Below are 18014 nucleotides of genomic sequence, written 5' to 3' on the forward strand. Positions count from 1 at the left end.
CGGCAAGACGCGAGCATCGAGTACAGCTTGCACAGTTAGTGAGTGCACTCTTGCAGCGCTGTGGGACGTTTGGTTTCTCTGTAACGCTCCCATGTTCTAGCATTTAAGACTTGCCTCCCTCCCACCTCTTACTTCAGCACTGATTGATATTAAAGCATAGTTTAAAAAAATAATTCATAAAGAATTTTTGCACCGAACAAACTTTTACCACAAAATTTAATGTGCACAGAATCTGCATTAAAGCGCTATTGGAATAAATCCTGGGTCAAACACAAAACCACAGTTGAATACTGATATACCTATCAATTCGTCCAATAAAAGGCGACGAGTTAGGAACGTAACTAAAGGTTTTTATTGACTAAATAACAGAGCCCACCCTCGTGGGTGATCGGGTCCAACAAGGAGGAATACCAGCCAGTCGACTACCTTTATACCTGGGCAGGTAGGTGGAGCCATGGGCGGAGTCGGAGGTGGTCAGCCCAGGTATAACAGCGCGACAAGAGGCGACCTCGTATCGTGATACAACGGTGATAACTATAGTGTAACGATAAAGTGGTTTACCACATTCACCCCTTGTTTAGATTTGAGTCCGGCGGGGTGAAGTGTACTACCAGTTCTGGTATGTCAGTCTGTCCGGAGGCCTCGTAAGCCTCTCCGATCGTCGCAGCGGCGGTGCTGCATTATCCGGTGTTAGTGCTGGTGTCTGCGTGGTCGGCGAAGGCTCGTGGGGTTCCGGCATGCCGTCTACCTGGGCTGGAATTGGGGGGGTGGTGGGGGGGGGTAAAGGTGGTGTCTCCGGAGTGCCCGAGGGTGCGAGGTCTCGTAAGGAGACAGTGTCCTCCCGCCCGTCTGGGTAAGCCACGTAGGCGTACTGGGGGTTGGCGTGCAGGAGGTTCACCCTTTCGACCAGGGGGTCTGTTTTATGGGCCCTCACGTGCTTTCGCAGCAAGACGGGCCCCGGAGAGGTCAGCCAGGTTGGTAGAGTGGTTCCCGTAGTCGACTTCCTGGGGAAAACAAACATTCGTTCATGGGGGGTGGCGTTAACGGCAGTGCAAAGTAGTGACCGGATGGAGTGCAGCGCTGTCGGGAGGACTTCCTGCCAGCGGGAGGTTGGGAGGCCCTTAGACTTTAAGGCTAAGAGGACGGCCTTCCATACCGTCGCGTTCTCTCTTTCCACCTGGCCGTTCCCTTGGGGGTTGTAGCTGGTGGTCCTACTTGCTGCAATACCTCTCGCTAGTAGGAACTGACGGAGTTCCTCGCTCATGAAAGAGGAGCCCCGGTCACTATGTATATAGTTTGGGAACCCGAACAAGGCGAAGAGGTCGTTCAGGCATTTAATGACCGTGGTACTGGTCATGTCTGGGCAGGGGAAGGCAAAGGGGAAACGGGAGTACTCATCAACAATGTTGAGGAAGTACACATTACGGTCAGAGGACGGGAGGGGCCCCTTAAAGTCGATGCTCAGGCGCTCGAAGGGGCGGGTGGCCTTGATCAGGCTTGCTCTGTCCGGCCTAAAGAAGTGCGGTTTGCACTCGGCGCAGGTCTGGCAGTTCCTGGTTATGGTCCTGACCTCCTCGATGGAGTAGGGCAGGTTGCGGGCCTTAATGAAGTGGTAAAGTCTGGTGACCCCGGGGTGGCAGAGGTCGTTGTGGAGGGTCTGAAGTCTATCACTTTGCGCGCTGGCGCATGTAATTCGTGACAGAGCATCGGGGGGTTCGTTCAGCTTACCTGGCCGGTACAAGATATCATAATCGTAGGTGGAGAGCTCGATTCTCCACCTCAAGATCTTGTCATTCTTGATTTTGCCCCTCAGCTTGTTATTAAACATAAAAGCGACCGAACGTTGGTCGGTAAGGAGGGTAAATCGTTTGCCTGCCAGGTAGTGCCTCCAGCGTCGTACCGCCTCCACAATCGCCTGGGCCTCCTTCTCGACCGACGAGTGTCGGATCTCAGGGCCCTGTAGGGTCCTTGAGAAGAAGGCCACCGGTCTCCCCTCCTGGTTAAGGGTGGCGGCTAGGGCGAAGTCGGATGCATCGCTCTCGACTTGGAAGGGGATGGACTCATCCACTGCGTGCATAGTGGCCTTGGCAATGTCTCCCTTAATGAGGGAGAAGGCTGCGCACGCTTCCTCCGTAAGGGGGAAGGATGTGGACTTCATGAGGGGTCTGGCTTTGTCCGCATAATTGGGCACCCATTGGGCATAGTAGGCGAAGAGCCCCAGGGTTCTCTTAAGTGCCTTAGGGCAGTGGGGGAGGGGTAGCTCCATGAGGGGGCGCATTCTTTCGGGGTCGGGGCCGATGAGTCCGTTCTCTACTACACAGCCAAGGATGGCAAGGCGCGAGGTGTTAAACACACATTTCTCCTTATTGTAGGTGAGGTTCAGCCGTTGGGCTGTACGGAGGAATTTCTCCAGATTCACGTCGTGGTCCTGCCGGTCGCGGCCGCAGATGGTGACGTTATCTAGGTAGGGGAATGTGGCCTGCAGTCCGTTCTGGTCAACCATCCGGTCCATCTCCCTTTGGAAGACCGAGACCCCGTTGGTGACACCGAAGGGGACCCTAAGGAAGTGGTATAGGCGCCCATTCGCCTCGAAGGCGGTGTACTGGCGGTCCTCGGGGTGGATAGGGAGTTGGTGGTAGGCCGACTTAAGGTCGATGGTCGAGAATATGCGGTATTGTGCAATCTGATTGACCATGTCAGATATGCGGGGAAGGGGGTATGCGTCCAGCTGGGTGTATCTGTTTATGGTCTGGCTGTAGTCGATGACCAGGCGATTTTTATCGCCGGTCTTAACGACCACGACCTGGGCACGCCAGGGGCTGTTGCTCCCCTCGATGATGCCCTCCTTCAGGAGACGCTGCACCTCAGAGCAAATGAAAGCTCTGTCCCCAGCGCTGTACCGCCTGCTCTTGGTAGCGACGGGTTTGCAGTCGGGGGTGAGGTTAGCGAACAGGGAAGGTGGCGGCACCTTGAGGGTGGATAGGCTGCAGGTGTTACGCGGTGGGCGGTTTAACCTTCGCTGGTTGTCGACTGTGAGTGGGGGGAGGGGTCCACCGTATGCTAGGGTTACACTTTGGAGGTGGGATTGGAAGTCCAGCCCTAGTAGGACGGCAGCGCAGAGCTGGGGGAGGACGAGGAGTTTAAAGTTTTTATACTCTGTACCCTTAACCGACAAGGTCACAGCACAGTAGCCGCTAATGTCCGTGGCGTGGGACCTCGATGCCATCGAGATTCGGTTGCGCGTTGGCAGGACAGGGAGGGAGTAGTGGCTCACCGTGTCTGGGTGGATGAAGCTCTCCGTGCTTCCGCTGTCGAACAGGCAGGTCGTGGCGTGGCCGTTTACTTTGATGTCCATCATCGACTTGGACAGGTGGTGTGGGCGGGCTTGATCCAGAGTGACGGAGGCTAGCGTGTAGGTAAGCGAGTCGTTGTCGTCTGCGGGCGAGGCGGTCGTCGGGTCCGGGGGCCCGGTGGCAGTCGGGCGTGGTGGGTAAAATGGCGTCTCCCACGAGGTAGGACAAAATGGCGGAGAAGATGGCTGCCCCCATAACTCACATGAGGCACTATTGGGGTCAGTTGCCTTGATCAAAGATGGCCGCCCCCATGACTCACGTGTGGGGATACTGGCCTCAGTTGCCGTGAAAGAAGATGGCCGCCCCCACAGTTCGCATGAGGCACTGCTGGCCTCTGAAGATCCGCTCCTGCAGGCCTTAGAGAAATGGCCTTTCTTCCTGCAGGTTGTGCAGGTAGAGTTCCTGGCTGGGCAGCGCGACCTCGGGTGCTTCTCCTGGCCGCAAAAGAAGCAGCCGGCGGCCCGATCGCGGGTGCCCGATGTCGGAGCCGGTACCGGGGGTGGCGGGCCCGGTCGGGTCCGGGACGCCGACGCTGAAGTAGGTCCCGGGGGCGGCGCTGCGAAGGGTATTGCGGTAGGGGTCGGGCCCGAGTCCCAGGGTCGTGAGCAGTACCTGGAAAACGCCTCCTGGTCCTGATGGGCCACCTCCAGGGAGAGAGCGAGGGCTTCAGCTTTGTCCAGGTCGAGGTCTTTAGCTTCAAGCAGTCTTTGCCGTGAGTAGTCGGACCGTAGGCCTTTCACAAAGGCATCGCGGATATTATCTTCCGTATTTTCAACAGCCGTCACCGCTTTAAAGTCACAGTTCCTGCCGAGTGCTCTTAGCGCCCGTAAAAATTCAGCTACAGACTCTCCTGGCTGTTGCGGGCGGGATCTTAGGAGGTGCCTGGTGTACATGTAATTTACCGGGCTGCGGTACTGCTGTTTCAGTAGGTTGATAGCGGCCTCGTACGTAGTCGTGTCCTGTATGAGTGCGTATACTCTCGGGCTCGCTTGGGCGTTCAGAAGTCTTAGTTTGGATCTCTGCGGGGCGCCGGATTCTTCCAGGTAGGATTCGAAGCAGTCCAGCCAGTGTTTGAAGTTGAGGGCTGCGTTTGCTGCCTGTGGGTTTAGATCCAGGTACGGTGGTTTGAGGGCTTGCAGCCAAGCCGGCTGGTGTGGCTGTGCTTCTGGGAGGGCTTCTGGCTGGCCAGTAGTAGACATCTTTAAAATTTAGTCAATAAAATTGATATACCTATCAATTCGTCCAATAAAAGGCGACGAGTTAGGAACGTAACTAAAGGTTTTTATTGACTAAATAACAGAGCCCACCCTCGTGGGTGATCGGGTCCAACAAGGAGGAATACCAGCCAGTCGACTACCTTTATACCTGGGCAGGTAGGTGGAGCCATGGGCGGAGTCGGAGGTGGTCAGCCCAGGTATAACAGCGCGACAAGAGGCGACCTCGTATCGTGATACAACGGTGATAACTATAGTGTAACGATAAAGTGGTTTACCACAAATACCCTTTGGTTTAACGGCAGCGGCTGACCATGAAACTCTGCTTAAGCTCAAAGGTTAATTAAATTACACAACCCCTCTCTCCAAAATTCATGAATATTGCTGCTCTCCTTAGATCTTTGTACCACTAGCACCGGCTTTCAAATAAAGCATAAGAACATAAGAAATAAGAGCAGGAGTAGGCCTTACGGCCCCTCGAGCCTGCTCCACCATTCAATAAGATCATGGCTGATCATCAACCTCAACTCCACTTTGTTATGCTGCTCGAGTGTGTTGCATTTCACAGAAAAGAGAAGGAAAATGCCAGCACAATTAAGGATTCACCTGTCACGAATTATTATCGCCTTTCTCCACCAGCCTGTCAACCGTGATTTTTAAAAAAATGCCATATCTAATTGCTTTTATTTCGTAAACCGCTGGAAAGAGAAGAAAAAAAGTTTCTGAAAATTGAGAGCGAGATAAGCGGTGCACAGATAGTCAATGTCAACATGCTCTATTTAATCTGCCTTTTGATTCTCTTGAGTCTGATTGGCACTGGATATAAATACATAGTTCAGAGTGGATGCAACAATCAAGCTGGACTGCTGTAACCAAGGCTCGAATTGGTGATGTGTTTCAATGGGGCTTCAATGCAATCAACATGGAAATGTGAATTGCCTCACCTTCCCCCCAACTCCCTCCCACCCCAACAACAAAGTTATACAAAATAAACCAATCAAAATTTAGAAAAGCAAAATAAAATCAGTTGGAAACAAGATAAAATTCATCAAAAGACAAAATAAACCCATCGAAAATGAAAAAATCAAAAACAAATTAAAACGGCCAAAAACAAGATAAAACATCAAAAAAAGCAAAGTAAATCAAAAACAAAGCAAGTGTTAAATCAAAATTTATATGGTTAAAGAATGTTGGATAAAATATTCTTCTTATGATGTCCATTCCATTTAAGTTGGTATGATACAAGTCTGGTGTTACAACTTTACTTCTTACTTATTGTACAAGTTTGAGTGGGATTTAGAGACAATAATAATGAAACAATAAGTAAGAAAATAAAAAGGAATAATTTGCCTTAATGCAATTCTTAAAAAGTTCCCCAACTCCCCCTGCCCAGCATCCTTGGCCTGGGACACACACCATACTCGAGCCTGCCCTCAACCTGTCTATGGGCTTGATAAAAGATATCAGATAGAATCAGACATAAAAACATAGAATCATAGAAGGTAGGAGCAGGAGTAGGCCATTCGGCCCCTCGAGCCTGCTCCGCCATTCAATGAGATCATGGCTGATCATCCAAATTCAGTACCCTCTTCCTGCCTTCTCTCCATATCCCTTGATCCCTTTAGCCTTAAGAAATATATCCAACTCCTTCTTGAATATATTTAATGAATTGGCCTCTGCGGCCTTCTTTGGTAGAGAATTCCACAGGTTCACCACTCTCTGGGTGAAGAAATTCCTCCTCATCTCTGTCCTAAATGGCTTACCCCTTATCCTTAGACTGTGACCTCTGGTTCTGGACTCCCCGACCATCGGAAACATCCTTCCAGCATCTAGTCTGTCTAGTCCTGTTAGAATTTTATAAGTTTTGATGAGATCCCCTCTCATTCTTCTAAACTCCAGCGAGTACAAGCCCAATCAACCCAATCTCTCCTCATACGTCATTCCTGCCATCCCAGGCATCAGCCTGGTGAATCTTCGCTGCACTCCTCCCATGGCAAGAACATCCTTCCTCAGATAAGGTGACCAAAACTGCACACAATACTCAAGGTGTGGTCTCACCAAGGCCCTGTACAGCTGCAGCAAGACATCCTTGTTCCTGTACTCAAACCCTCTCGCTACGAAGGCCAACATACCATTTGCCTTCTTAACCGCCTGCTGCACCTGCATGCTTACTTTCAGCGACTGGTGCACAAGGACACCCAGGTCTCGTTGCACTACCCGTTCTCCCAATCTATTGCCATTCAGATAATAATCTGCCTTCCTGTTTTTGACACCAAAGTGGATAACCTCGCATTTATCCACGTTATATTGCATCTGCCATGCTTCTGCCCAATCACCCAACCTGTCCAAATCATACTGGAATTTCTCGGCATCCTCCTCACAGCACACACGCCCAACCAGCTTTGTGTCGTCTGCAAACTTGGAGATATTACATCTAATTCCCTCGTCCAGATCATTAATATATATTGTGAATAGCTGGGGTCCAAGGACCGATCCCTGCGGTACCCCACTAGTCACTGCCTGCCACTCGGAAAAAGACCCGTTTATTCCAACTCTTTGCTTTCTGTCTGCCAACCAGTTCTCTATCCAAGTCAATACCTTGCCCCCAATCGCAAGTGCCTTAATTTTACACGCTAATCTCTTATGCGGGACCTTATCGAAAGCCTTTTGAAAATCCAAATACACCACATCCACTGGTTCTTCCCTATCTATTTTACCAGTTACATCCTCAAAAAATTCCAGTAGATTAGTCAAGCATGATTTACCTTTTGCAAATCTATGTTGACTTTGTCCGATCCGGTCACTTTTTTCCAAGTGCTCTGCTATTTCATCCTTTATAATGGACTCTAGCATTTTCCCCACTACTGATGTCAGGCTTACCGGTCTGTAATTCCCCGTTTTCTCTCTACCACCCTTTTTGAATAGTGGGGTAACATTAGCTACCCGCCAATCCATGGGTACTGTTCCAGAGTCTATAGAATTTTGGAAGATTACCAGCAATGCATCTACTATTTCTAGGGCCACTTCCTTAACTACCCTAGGATGTAGATTATCAAGCCCTGGGGATTTATCGGCCCTCAGTCCCATCAATTTCCCTAACACCATTTCCTTACAAATACTGATTTCTATTAGTTCCTCCCTTTCATTAGACCCTATGTTCTCCGACATCTTTGGGAGGTTATTTGTGTCCTGCTTTGTGAAGACAGAACCAAAGTATGTATTTAATTGGTCTGCCATTTCTTTGTTCCCCATTATAAATTCCCCTGATTCTGACTACAAGGGACCTACGCTTGACTTCACCAATCTTTTTCTCTTCACACATATCTATAAAAGCTTTTACAGTCAGTTTTTATGTTCCTCGCAAGCTTACTCTCATACTCTATTTTCCCCCTCTTAATTCATCCTTTTGTCCTCCTTTGTTGAATCCTAAACTGCTCCCAATCCTCAGGTTTACTGCTTTTTCTGGCCAATTTATATGTCCTCTCCTTGGATCTTATGCTATCCCTAATTTCCCTTGTTAGCCACGGTTGAGTCACCTTTTTTGTTTTATTTTTATGCCAAACTGGGATGAGCAAATTCTGTAGTTCATCCATGTGATCTTTGAATGTTTGCCATTGCCCATCCACCGTCAACCCTTTGACTGACATTCCCCAATCAATCCTATCCAACTCGCACCTTATACCATCGTAGTCTCCTTTATTTAAATTCAGGACCCTAGTCTATGAGTTAACTATTTCACTCTCCATCTTAATGAAGAATTCTATCATATTATGATCGCTCTGACCCAAGGGGCCTCGCACAACAAGATTGCTAATTAATCCTTTCTCGTTACATAATACCCAGTGTAAGATGGCCTGATCTCTAGTTGGTCCAGGAAACAGCATAGGAGGAGGCCATTTGGCCCATTATACCTGCTCCGGCTCTTTGGTAGAGGAATCCAATTAGTCCCATTCCCCTGCTCTTTCGCCAAAACCCTGCAAAGTTTTCCTGTTCAAATATTTATCCAATTCCCTTTTGAAAGTTAATATTGAATCTGCTTCCACAGCCCTTTCAGGCAGTGCATTCCAGATCACAACAACTCGCTGCATTAAAAAAAAATTCTCCTCATCTCTGGTTACCAACCCTCCTGCCAGTGGAAACAATTTCTCCTTATTTACTCTTTCAAAACCCTTCAAAATTTTGAACATCTCTATTAAATCTCTGCTCTAAGGAGAACAATCCCAGTTTCTTTAATCTCTCCAGATAACTGAAGTCCCTCATCCCTGGTAAAATTCTAGTAAATTAATTTGCACAATGAACAAAAGTAATGAAAGATCTGAATTTTCTGTTGTTGCTGCTGTTGTTGGGTAGGGCGTTGTTGCTGTTGTTGTTAACTGCCCATGTACAAAAATGTCGCATTCAGAGGAGTTTGTTGCCCGCCCAGTACAAATAAAAATTAGAGGGAGCATTGCTGCTGAGTATTTCCAGCATTTTCTGTCTCCTCGGAGGTCTTCCTTTACCATCTGAGGCCTTGCCTGAGCAGCACTCCCTGCACACTTTAACAACTTTTTAAATGTATTGCACCAAGCCACTACTTCAATAAAATATAAAAAAAAGTCCAAAGCTGAAATCCAAATTTACCTGAAAGATGTGTGTGTCCCTTTAAAAAGCGCTGACAGCGTCTCTGCAGGGCCGCTACATGCACGTTTTTCTGCGCGTAGTTAGGACAGTGCGCTATGGCATGTGGCGACATCCAAAATAGCAGTCATGGCATCAAATCAGGCATTGCATACCGATTGACGTCATGATCTGCTCATTTAAATTTGAGAGGCCAGCGCTGGTAACTGCAGCGCTATGGCCCTCACCAAAATGGCAGCCGTTGTGTACCGCCCCGAAAGCGGGCAGAAGCGAGGCGGCCGCCACTTTTTCAACAAAACTAGCCTTAACAGCCGGTGCTGCAATGGGGAATTTCTAGGCTTGTGTCTTTTTGAAATCACAAAATCTAATTAAGTAAACAGGTCATGCAGAGTTTAAAAGCTGTTTGGTCATGAAAGGTTGCAAATCGAAATGTATTCGTCAGTTTCAGGCTTAAGCTCAGAAGCAAACAGCAGCTTCAGAGTGCTTTCCAGCTGTGACAAAATATAATTGTGTTCTCCCAGCCAGGCATATCAGGAAATCACTAGTTCACTACCCATGAATTCCCAAAATGCATGACCAGTGGGACAGCTCCCTGCAGGTAACATGTAATTGGCTCTATATATTTCTGTCTTTCCAAGACCACTGCTAAAATACACCCCATGGGAATTCAGGTAATTATAGTTGCTTGTAAGTTCCTGAGGTGAATTAGAGGTCAGTAAATTCCATATAAATTTCAAGTTTCAAATCAGAAGAACACAGGATAAAATGTCTATCTTTCTAAGATAGTTTTGCATGACATCTGGAATATGATTTTTATATACTGTAATTTTCTTTTTTTATTCTCCACACATGTATCATTTTTCAACAGGGAGTAATTTCTTAAATTGAGAATTTAAGGCTGAAGTGAGAGATGTTGAGATAAACCTAGGCTCCTAGCCCAGTTCACCACCACCACCACCTTCCAATCCTCTAAGTCATTGTAATCACTGCCTCACAGCTCTGGACTTTATCAATACTGCAGAAGCAAGCAGAGAGATTAGGGCCAGTTGGAGATGGTGAAATTCACCCCACTCCAATCCAGTATAAATATGAACTGAAGCCCCAAATTAGTATCATCATAAAATAAAGCACATCTTTCTCTTCGCTAACTTCATTCATATAATCTTTTTTAGCAAGTTTCTTAATAAATCCTTGTTTTCAAATCCTTCCATGGCCTCACCCCTCCCTATCTCGCTACTCTCCTTCAGCCCCACAGACCCCCAAGATATCTGCGCTCCTCAAATTCTGCCCTCTTCAGCATCTCTGAATGTAATCGCTTATCCATCAGTGGCCGTGCCTTCAGCTGCCTCGGCCCTAAGCTCTGGAACTCCCTCCCTAAACCTCTCCACCTCTCTACCTCTCTTTCATCCTTTAAGACGCTCCTTAAAACCTATCTCTTTGACCAAGCTTTTGGTCACCTGCCCCAGTTTTGTATGTGGCTCGGTGTCAATTTTTTGTCGTATAACACTCCTGTGAAGTGTCTTGGGATATTTTACTACGTTAAAGGTGCTATATAAATACAAGTTGTTGTTGCAAATGAACACAATGAAGTCATTCACTGCCAGTAATGTAATTACCTATGAGGGATTGTAAGTGGCACAAAAGTTGTTATCCTAAACACCTCATTAATGAAAGCTTCCATGTAAGGCAGTAATATCCGGTCTTCAAGCCTTGGTGATCTATCTTGTCCCAGCTTTTTATCTAGAAATAAAAATTTGAATCATATTAAACCCTGAATTATAATAAATGCTGTGCATTATATCTGATGTTCTTATGGTCTTGCGATTTCCAACCATTGAAACAATCCCATTTTCATACCAATAATAACAAAGGGGCAGTCATCAGAAGAAGTTTTGATTTCTCTGCCTAAAAACACCCATCAATATCAAAAAATTGATTTGCACTGTTATTTCCCCAATAATCATGATAGAGGATGTGGAACTGGACTAGCAAGCCAGAGGTTAAGAGTTCAATTCTCCACATTGCATGTTGTGAAATTGAATACAATAAATCTGGTAATTTGTGAGCGAGCACCAGAAAATGACAATGAAAACGACTTGATTGTTGTACAAATCCAGCTGTTTCACGAAGGTCCTTGGGGGAAGGGAGCCTGCCATCCTACGTGGTCTGGCCTACAATTTACAACTACATAGTGACTCTTTCTGTCCCTGGGGCAACAAGGAATGAGCAATACTGTCTTGCTAGTGTCATCAACATCCCAAGAACAATTAAGAAATATAAATTCTGATAAATACTTGCTGTGATTACATCAGAAATATAAAGGGAGATTTTCTGCTTGGATGCTCTTGGCACAAAACCCTGTCCAGCAGGAGCACACATTGAGAAATTGGGCCACAATTTTCCATCCTTTTATTAAATGGAAGGAAGAGCAAAATAGGTTGGATATTTTCCTGATGCACATTCCGAGTAAGTTCGCTCCTCGCCAGAAGCAGCCAAATTGAAAATCTCTCTGTTATAATCATTCGTTGAGATCATCATTATATATCAACTGAGTGAAGCTTCTTGTCCATCAATGTGTACATCAATAATTTTGATTTAGGGCTAAAGGGAGTGATATCAAAATTTACAATTTCTAAATATGAGGCATAGTAAATAATTCTAAGAACCAAAGGAAGCTCCAAGGGAATATTTGTAAGATGGTAGAACTGACAAGAAAAAGGCAAACGGAATTCAATGTCAATAAATATAAGGATGCAGGGATTGACGAATTCCTAACTAATAACTGAGGTCGACTCAGGAGATCAATCAAACAGGTCTTTAATGTAAAACTAAACGAGTTCAAACAGTTTCATGAGATCGATACAGGAAAGCCACGAAAACAGGTCTTAACAAGATGGAGATTCCACGAGGACTGCCCGGGCAGTCACATGGTTTGCGACGTGACATCATCGCATTTGCCCGCATTTTCCCGCGCTCTTAAAGGGGCCACGCTCCGTCCATACAAACACTATATACAAAACAAAGTAATGTTTAACGCAATGGTACAGGCTTAGGCTGGTGTTAGAGCATCGTTAAAGGGAATTATGTACAGTTGCCCAGAGTCATTCAGTGGCTCCGCCACATGCGCCCCCCCAGAATTCGCTTTAACGGACAAAGTCAAACGGTGAGGGGGTCTGATGAGCCTGTCGGAACGACTCCTGTACTCTGGAGGTGGAGGCTGCTGGGCGGCTGGCGGTCTGGCGGGCGGTTGCGCTTGGTCTGTCGTAATGGCGATGGGTGGCCAAACTCGTCTCGGCAGTTGTGCTGTCTCGACAGGGTGGTCGAGGTCCAGATGTGCCAGCTTTAATCAATCGACTGAAATGTGGTCCGGTTTACCACCGACATCTACCTTGAAGGTTTTGTCCCCTGCCTCCAACACGCGGAAGGGACCAGTATATGGGGCCTTGAGTGGATCCCTATGAGCATCGTGGCGAATAAAGGCGTATTCTGCCTTGTGAAGATCCGTTGGAACGTGCAAACTCTGCAGCCGTTGTGCGAAGTTGGCACCGGCGCGAAACATCTGGCCACCTCTTGGTGACTAGTAAGCTGGTCAGACGCGGACCAAGGCTTCGTCGATTCTGGTAAGAAATCCCCTGGGACTCGCAGCGGTTGACCGTACACCAGCTCCGCGGATGACGAGTGAAGGTCTTCTTTGGGGGCTGTGCGATGGCCCAACAGGACCCATGGTAGCTTGTCTGCCCATCCAGTGTCCTGGAGGCTGGCCCTCAGGGTGGCTTTCAGTGACCGGTGGAAACGTTCACAGAGACCATTCGCCTGTGGGTGGTATGCTGTGGTGCGGTGTAATTTGACACCGAGTCCTTGGGCCACTGCATTCCAGAGTTCAGAGGAAAACTGCGGTCCCCTGTCTGAAGAAATATCAGCGGGCACTCCGAAACGGGCGACCCAGGTGGAAATGAAAGCCCTGGCCACGTCTGCCGAAGTAGTGGATGATGGGGGAACCACCTCTGGCCATCTGGTGGTGCAGTAAACCATGGTCAGGATGTGTAAAAAACCATGGGAGGGTGGGAGTGGACCCACCAGGTCCACATTGACATGGTCAAACCGTCGCTCCGGAACTGTGAAGGTGGCCAACGGAGCTTTGATGTGACGCTGTACCTTGGCTATTTGGCAGACCACGCAGGTGTTGGTCCAGTCGCAGACATCCTTGTGCATGCCGTGCCATACGAATTTCACTGACATCAGCTTCTGAGAGGCCTTCATTCCTGGGTGTGACAACCCATGTATGGCGTCGAACAGTTTGCCGCGCCAGACGACCGGTACGACAGGGCGAGGGTCCCGTACGGTGACGTCACACAAGAGCGTGGTACCTGCCGCATGGAACTTGACGTCGGCCAACTGGAGGCCAGTGACGGTGGTTCTGTAGGCTTGGACTTCTGGGTCCGAGGCTTGATCCGCTGCCATGAGGACGTAATCGATGCCTAAATGAACCGTATTGACGGTCGCGCGGGAGAGGCAGTCGGCCACCAGGTTGTCCCTAACGGCCACGTGCTGTATATCCGTGGTGAACTCGGATATGTAGGTCAGTTGACGTTGCTGTCGGTATGACCACAGTTCGGCGGTCTTGGCCATGGCGAAGGTGAGTGGCTTATGGTCCACGAAGGCGGTGAAGGGACGTCCTTCCAGGAGGAAGCGAAAATGGCGGATGGCCAGAAAAAGAGCGATCAACTCCCGGTCGAATGTGCTATACGCTCTCTCGTTCCGCCGTAGTTGACGGCTGAAGAATGCCAACAGCTGCCACATCCCTTTCACCCACTGCTCTTGCATGGCGTCAATTGCGTAGTCTGATGCGTTGGTGGTGAGGGCAATGGTGGCTCCTGGCTGTGGGTGTGCCAGCATAGTCGCATTCGCCAAGGCGCTTTTGGTGTCGGCGAACGCCCGGGCCATGTCAACCGTCCAGTCTACCATATCTTTGCCAGTCTTGCCCTTGAGGGCCTTGTACAGGGGCTGCATGAATAGTGCTGCCTTAGGCACAAAACGGTGGTAAAAGTTTACCATGCCTAGGAATTCCTGCAGGGCCTTAATGATTTGCGGGCGTGGAAAGGACATCACCGCCTCTACCTTCGCTTGTAAAGGAACCGCTCCCTCTGAAGTGATGCGATGCCCCAGGAAATCAATTTGTTGCAGGCCAAACTGACACTTGGCCGGGTTGATAATCAGGCCGTGTTGGCTGAGACGTCGAAAAAGGGTGCGAAGGTGACAGATGTGTTCTTCTTTAGTGGGACTGGCAATGAGAATATCGTCCAGGTAGACAAAGAGGAACTTGAGGTCCCGCAGCACGGAGTCCATCAGGCATTGGAAAGCCTGGGCGGCGTTCTTTAACCCAAACAGCATTCTTAAAAACTAGAAAAGGCCGAATGGGGTAATGACAGCAGTCTTCTGGACGTCTTGGGGATGAACGGGGACCTGGTGGTAGCCCCGGACGAGGTCGACTTTCGAGAAGACAGTGTTCCCTGCCAAATGGGCGGAGAAATCCTGGATGTGAGGGATCGGGTACCGATCAGGAGTGGTGGCGTCATTTAGGCGTCGATAGTCGTCGCATGGCCGACATCCGCCGCCAGGCTTTGGGACGATGTGGAGGGGTGAAGACTGCTGTATCCGTGTGTTAATGGAGACACGGAAGGCAGGAGTTGGTTTCACAGGTGTTTACTGAACAAAGTCTGGAGGTGAACTAACAGATACAAGACACTATACAGGCTTATATAGCCCGAGTGGCCATTACCGGTATTACAGTACACAGGGGCTCTTAAAGGCACATACACCACAATTCCTCCCCTTTTAGACAACCAGTACATAACATTTTAAGTAATCATTAGTTAACATATTACAAGAACAATAATCTATACATTTGCTGCAGTTAATCAATTATAAGTCAGTCTCTCTGGAGGCTTCCTGACTCGGTCCGGATAACGCCTCGGTGGTGTAGTCGTTTTTGGTGGTGTAGTAGGTTCTTCTGGCAAGGTCGATTCGGCTTGAATGCCAGTGTCGGGTTCATCTGGTTCCAGCATCACCGGATCGGAGGTAGATACTATGGGTATCTCTGCTTCATCATTAGGCGTATAGAGTTGTGGTGTAGGTTGTCCCTTTTCGGATGACTCTATGATCTGGTCAACATGGTGCCTTATTATGCTTTCTCCAATGTCCACGGTATACATCAGCGGTCCTAGTCGTGTGCAAATAGTTCCAGGCTGGCATTTCTCGGTACGGTAGTCCCGGGCCAAAACTTGTTGACCTATCTGGAAGGTTCTAGTTGGCCTTTCATTCATGCCTTGAAATTGCCGGTCTCCACGTCCCTTCTGATGTTTGGCTTGATCAAATCCAGCCGGCATCTTAGGCTTCTATTGAAGAACATCATGGCGGGAGTTTGGTTTGTAACCACATATGTTGCATTCCTGTATGCAAACAAGAAGTTATCTACCTTATGCTGAAGTTTTATGTCTTCATTACCCATGGCCTTTATGGCCTTCTTGAAGGTCTGGACAAACCTTTCAGCCAATCCATTGGTGGCGGGATGGTATGGGGTGGACGTGTAGTGCTTAACCCCATTGTTTTTTAAGAACTTCCTGAATTCTTCGGACACAAATTGCGGTCCATTATCAGAACAGATCTGTTCAGGCAGCCCATTCCTGGCAAATATAGTCCTTAATACTGTGATGGTTTTTTCCGTGGTGGTGGAGGACATCTTTATTACCTCCGGCCACTTGGAGTGTGCATCAACCGCGGTTAAGAACATTGAGTCCATAAATGGACCAGCAAAGTCGATGTGTACCCTTTGCCATGAAGATGAGGGCCACTCCCATGGATGTAGAGGGGCTTGTGGTGGGGCGTTTTGGACCTTCTGGCATCCTAGGCAGCTCTTGGTCATTTCTTCGATGTCTCCATCGATACCTGGCCACCACACAAACGCTCTGGCTAGGTTCTTCATTTTCACTCCACCCAGATGCCCCTCGTGAAGCTCCTTTAGCACTTTATCCTGGAGTTTGGGTGGAATCACCACTCTGGATCCACACATCAAGGTTCCTCGGCACACTGACAGCTGTTCTCTTCTTTGCGAGAATGCTGGCAACAGTGGTTCGCCATGTGCTGGCCATCCCTTCACCGTTAAATCGTAGACTCGTGAGAGTGTCGGGTCATTTCTCGTTTCCTTTTCAATGGCAGAATTTGTTACTGGTAGACATTCCACTATGGTTGAGTGGAACATCTCCACTGGGTCCACTGTAAGTGCCTCTTCTACCGCTGGCAACGGTAGGCGCGATAAACCGTCAGCATTCCCATGCTGTTTTGATCCTTTGTATTCTATGTCATATTGGTGTGCCCCTCGGAAAAGGGACCACCTCTGTAGCCTTTGCACTGTCATAATGGGAACACCCTTTTTAGGGTTGAATATGGAGACGAGGGGTTGAAGATCAGTCAAAAGGTAAATTTTTGTCCGTGTAGGTAATGGTTGAATTTCTTCACTCCCCATACCAGGCTGAGTGCTTCCCTGTCGATCTGGGCATAGTTACGCTCAGCTGAGTTCAATGAGCGTGACGCAAAAGCTATCGGCCGCTCCGAGCCATCAGGGAATCTATGCGATAATACCGCTCCTACGCCGTAAGGGGATGCATCGCACGCCAGTCTGATTGGCAGTGATGGGTTGTAATGAGCCAAAACTTCCTTGGACGTGATCAAGCCTTTGCATTTATGGAAGGCACGTTTACAGTCTTCGCTCCATTTCCAAATTACTCCCGTTTGTAGCAGTTCGTTAAGAGGGTGCAGAAGAGTTGACAAGTTCGGTAAAAATTTATGATAGTAATTTATCAATCCCAGGAATGATCTTAATTGTGAGACATTTTCAGGTGCTGGGGCTTTTATGACCGCTTCAATTTTTTCAGGTGACTTATGCAACCCTTCCTCGTTAATTATGTGGCCACAATATGATATTTGTTTCTGGAAAAATTCACACTTGGGGCGATTTGCTCGTAGGCCCCGTTCTCTCAGCCTAGTGAGCACCTGCTCCAAACTGGCAAGGTGCTCGTTGTCGTTTTCTCCTGTTACAAGGGTGTCGTCTAGGTAGCATTGAGTCCCCGGAATCCCTTGGAGGACTTGCTCCATAGCTCTTTGCCAGATAGCTGGAGCTGACGCTACTCCGAAAACCAGTCGATTGTACTGGTACAGGCCTTTGTGTGTATTTATCGTGAGATACTTTTTAGAGGCCTCTTCAACCTCCATCTGTAGATATGCCTGTGCCAAGTCAATTTTGGTGAAACGTTTTCCTCCGGATAGTGAGGTGAAAATATCTTCTATCCTCGGAAGAGGATACTGTACCATGTGAAGGACCGGGTTTACAGTCACCTTGAAGTCCCCACAGATGCGAATTTTTCTCTGTTCTTCAGATTTATCATTATTCAACGTTTTCTTCATGACCGGGACGATGGGTGTTGCCCACTCGCTCCAATCTATCTTGGATAATACGCCTGCCTTTTCCAAATTCTCCAGCTCTGCATCGACTGCTGGACGAATTGCGTATGGCACCGGCCTTGCCTTAAAAAACTTGGGAATTGCCGCATCTTCCACTTTTATTGAGGCGGTGACGCCTTTCAAGGTTCCTAGTTCCTGTTGAAACACTTCCTTGGCGTTGGCCAAGATGTCTTTTAATCGTTCAGGTATGACGTCATCATCATTTTTTTTCTTACTGGTCACCGTCAGTGCCTGAATGGAGTGCCAGTCTAAACGTATCTTCCTGATCCATTCACATCCCAGCAGCGGTGGACCACCATCTTGCAGAACGTAT

The 18014-nt window shown here is 48.2% G+C and overlaps 1 protein-coding gene across 1 annotated transcript in view; it reads right to left on the reverse strand.

Moving 5' to 3' along the window:
- Positions 1-18014, reverse strand: part of cyp1d1 (cytochrome P450, family 1, subfamily D, polypeptide 1) — a 145808-nt gene that overhangs the window by 21560 nt on the left and 106234 nt on the right. Inside the window, exon 5 of the mRNA XM_085986303.1 lies at positions 10801-10924. Within this exon, the coding sequence (XP_085842429.1) occupies positions 10801-10924 (124 nt within the window). The remainder of the gene's footprint in view (positions 1-10800; positions 10925-18014) is intronic.

The sequence above is a fragment of the Somniosus microcephalus genome, chromosome 1 (assembly GCF_052327205.1).
Source record: "Somniosus microcephalus isolate GS21.2 chromosome 1, FLI_Smic_1.0, whole genome shotgun sequence".
NCBI lineage: Eukaryota > Metazoa > Chordata > Chondrichthyes > Squaliformes > Somniosidae > Somniosus > Somniosus microcephalus.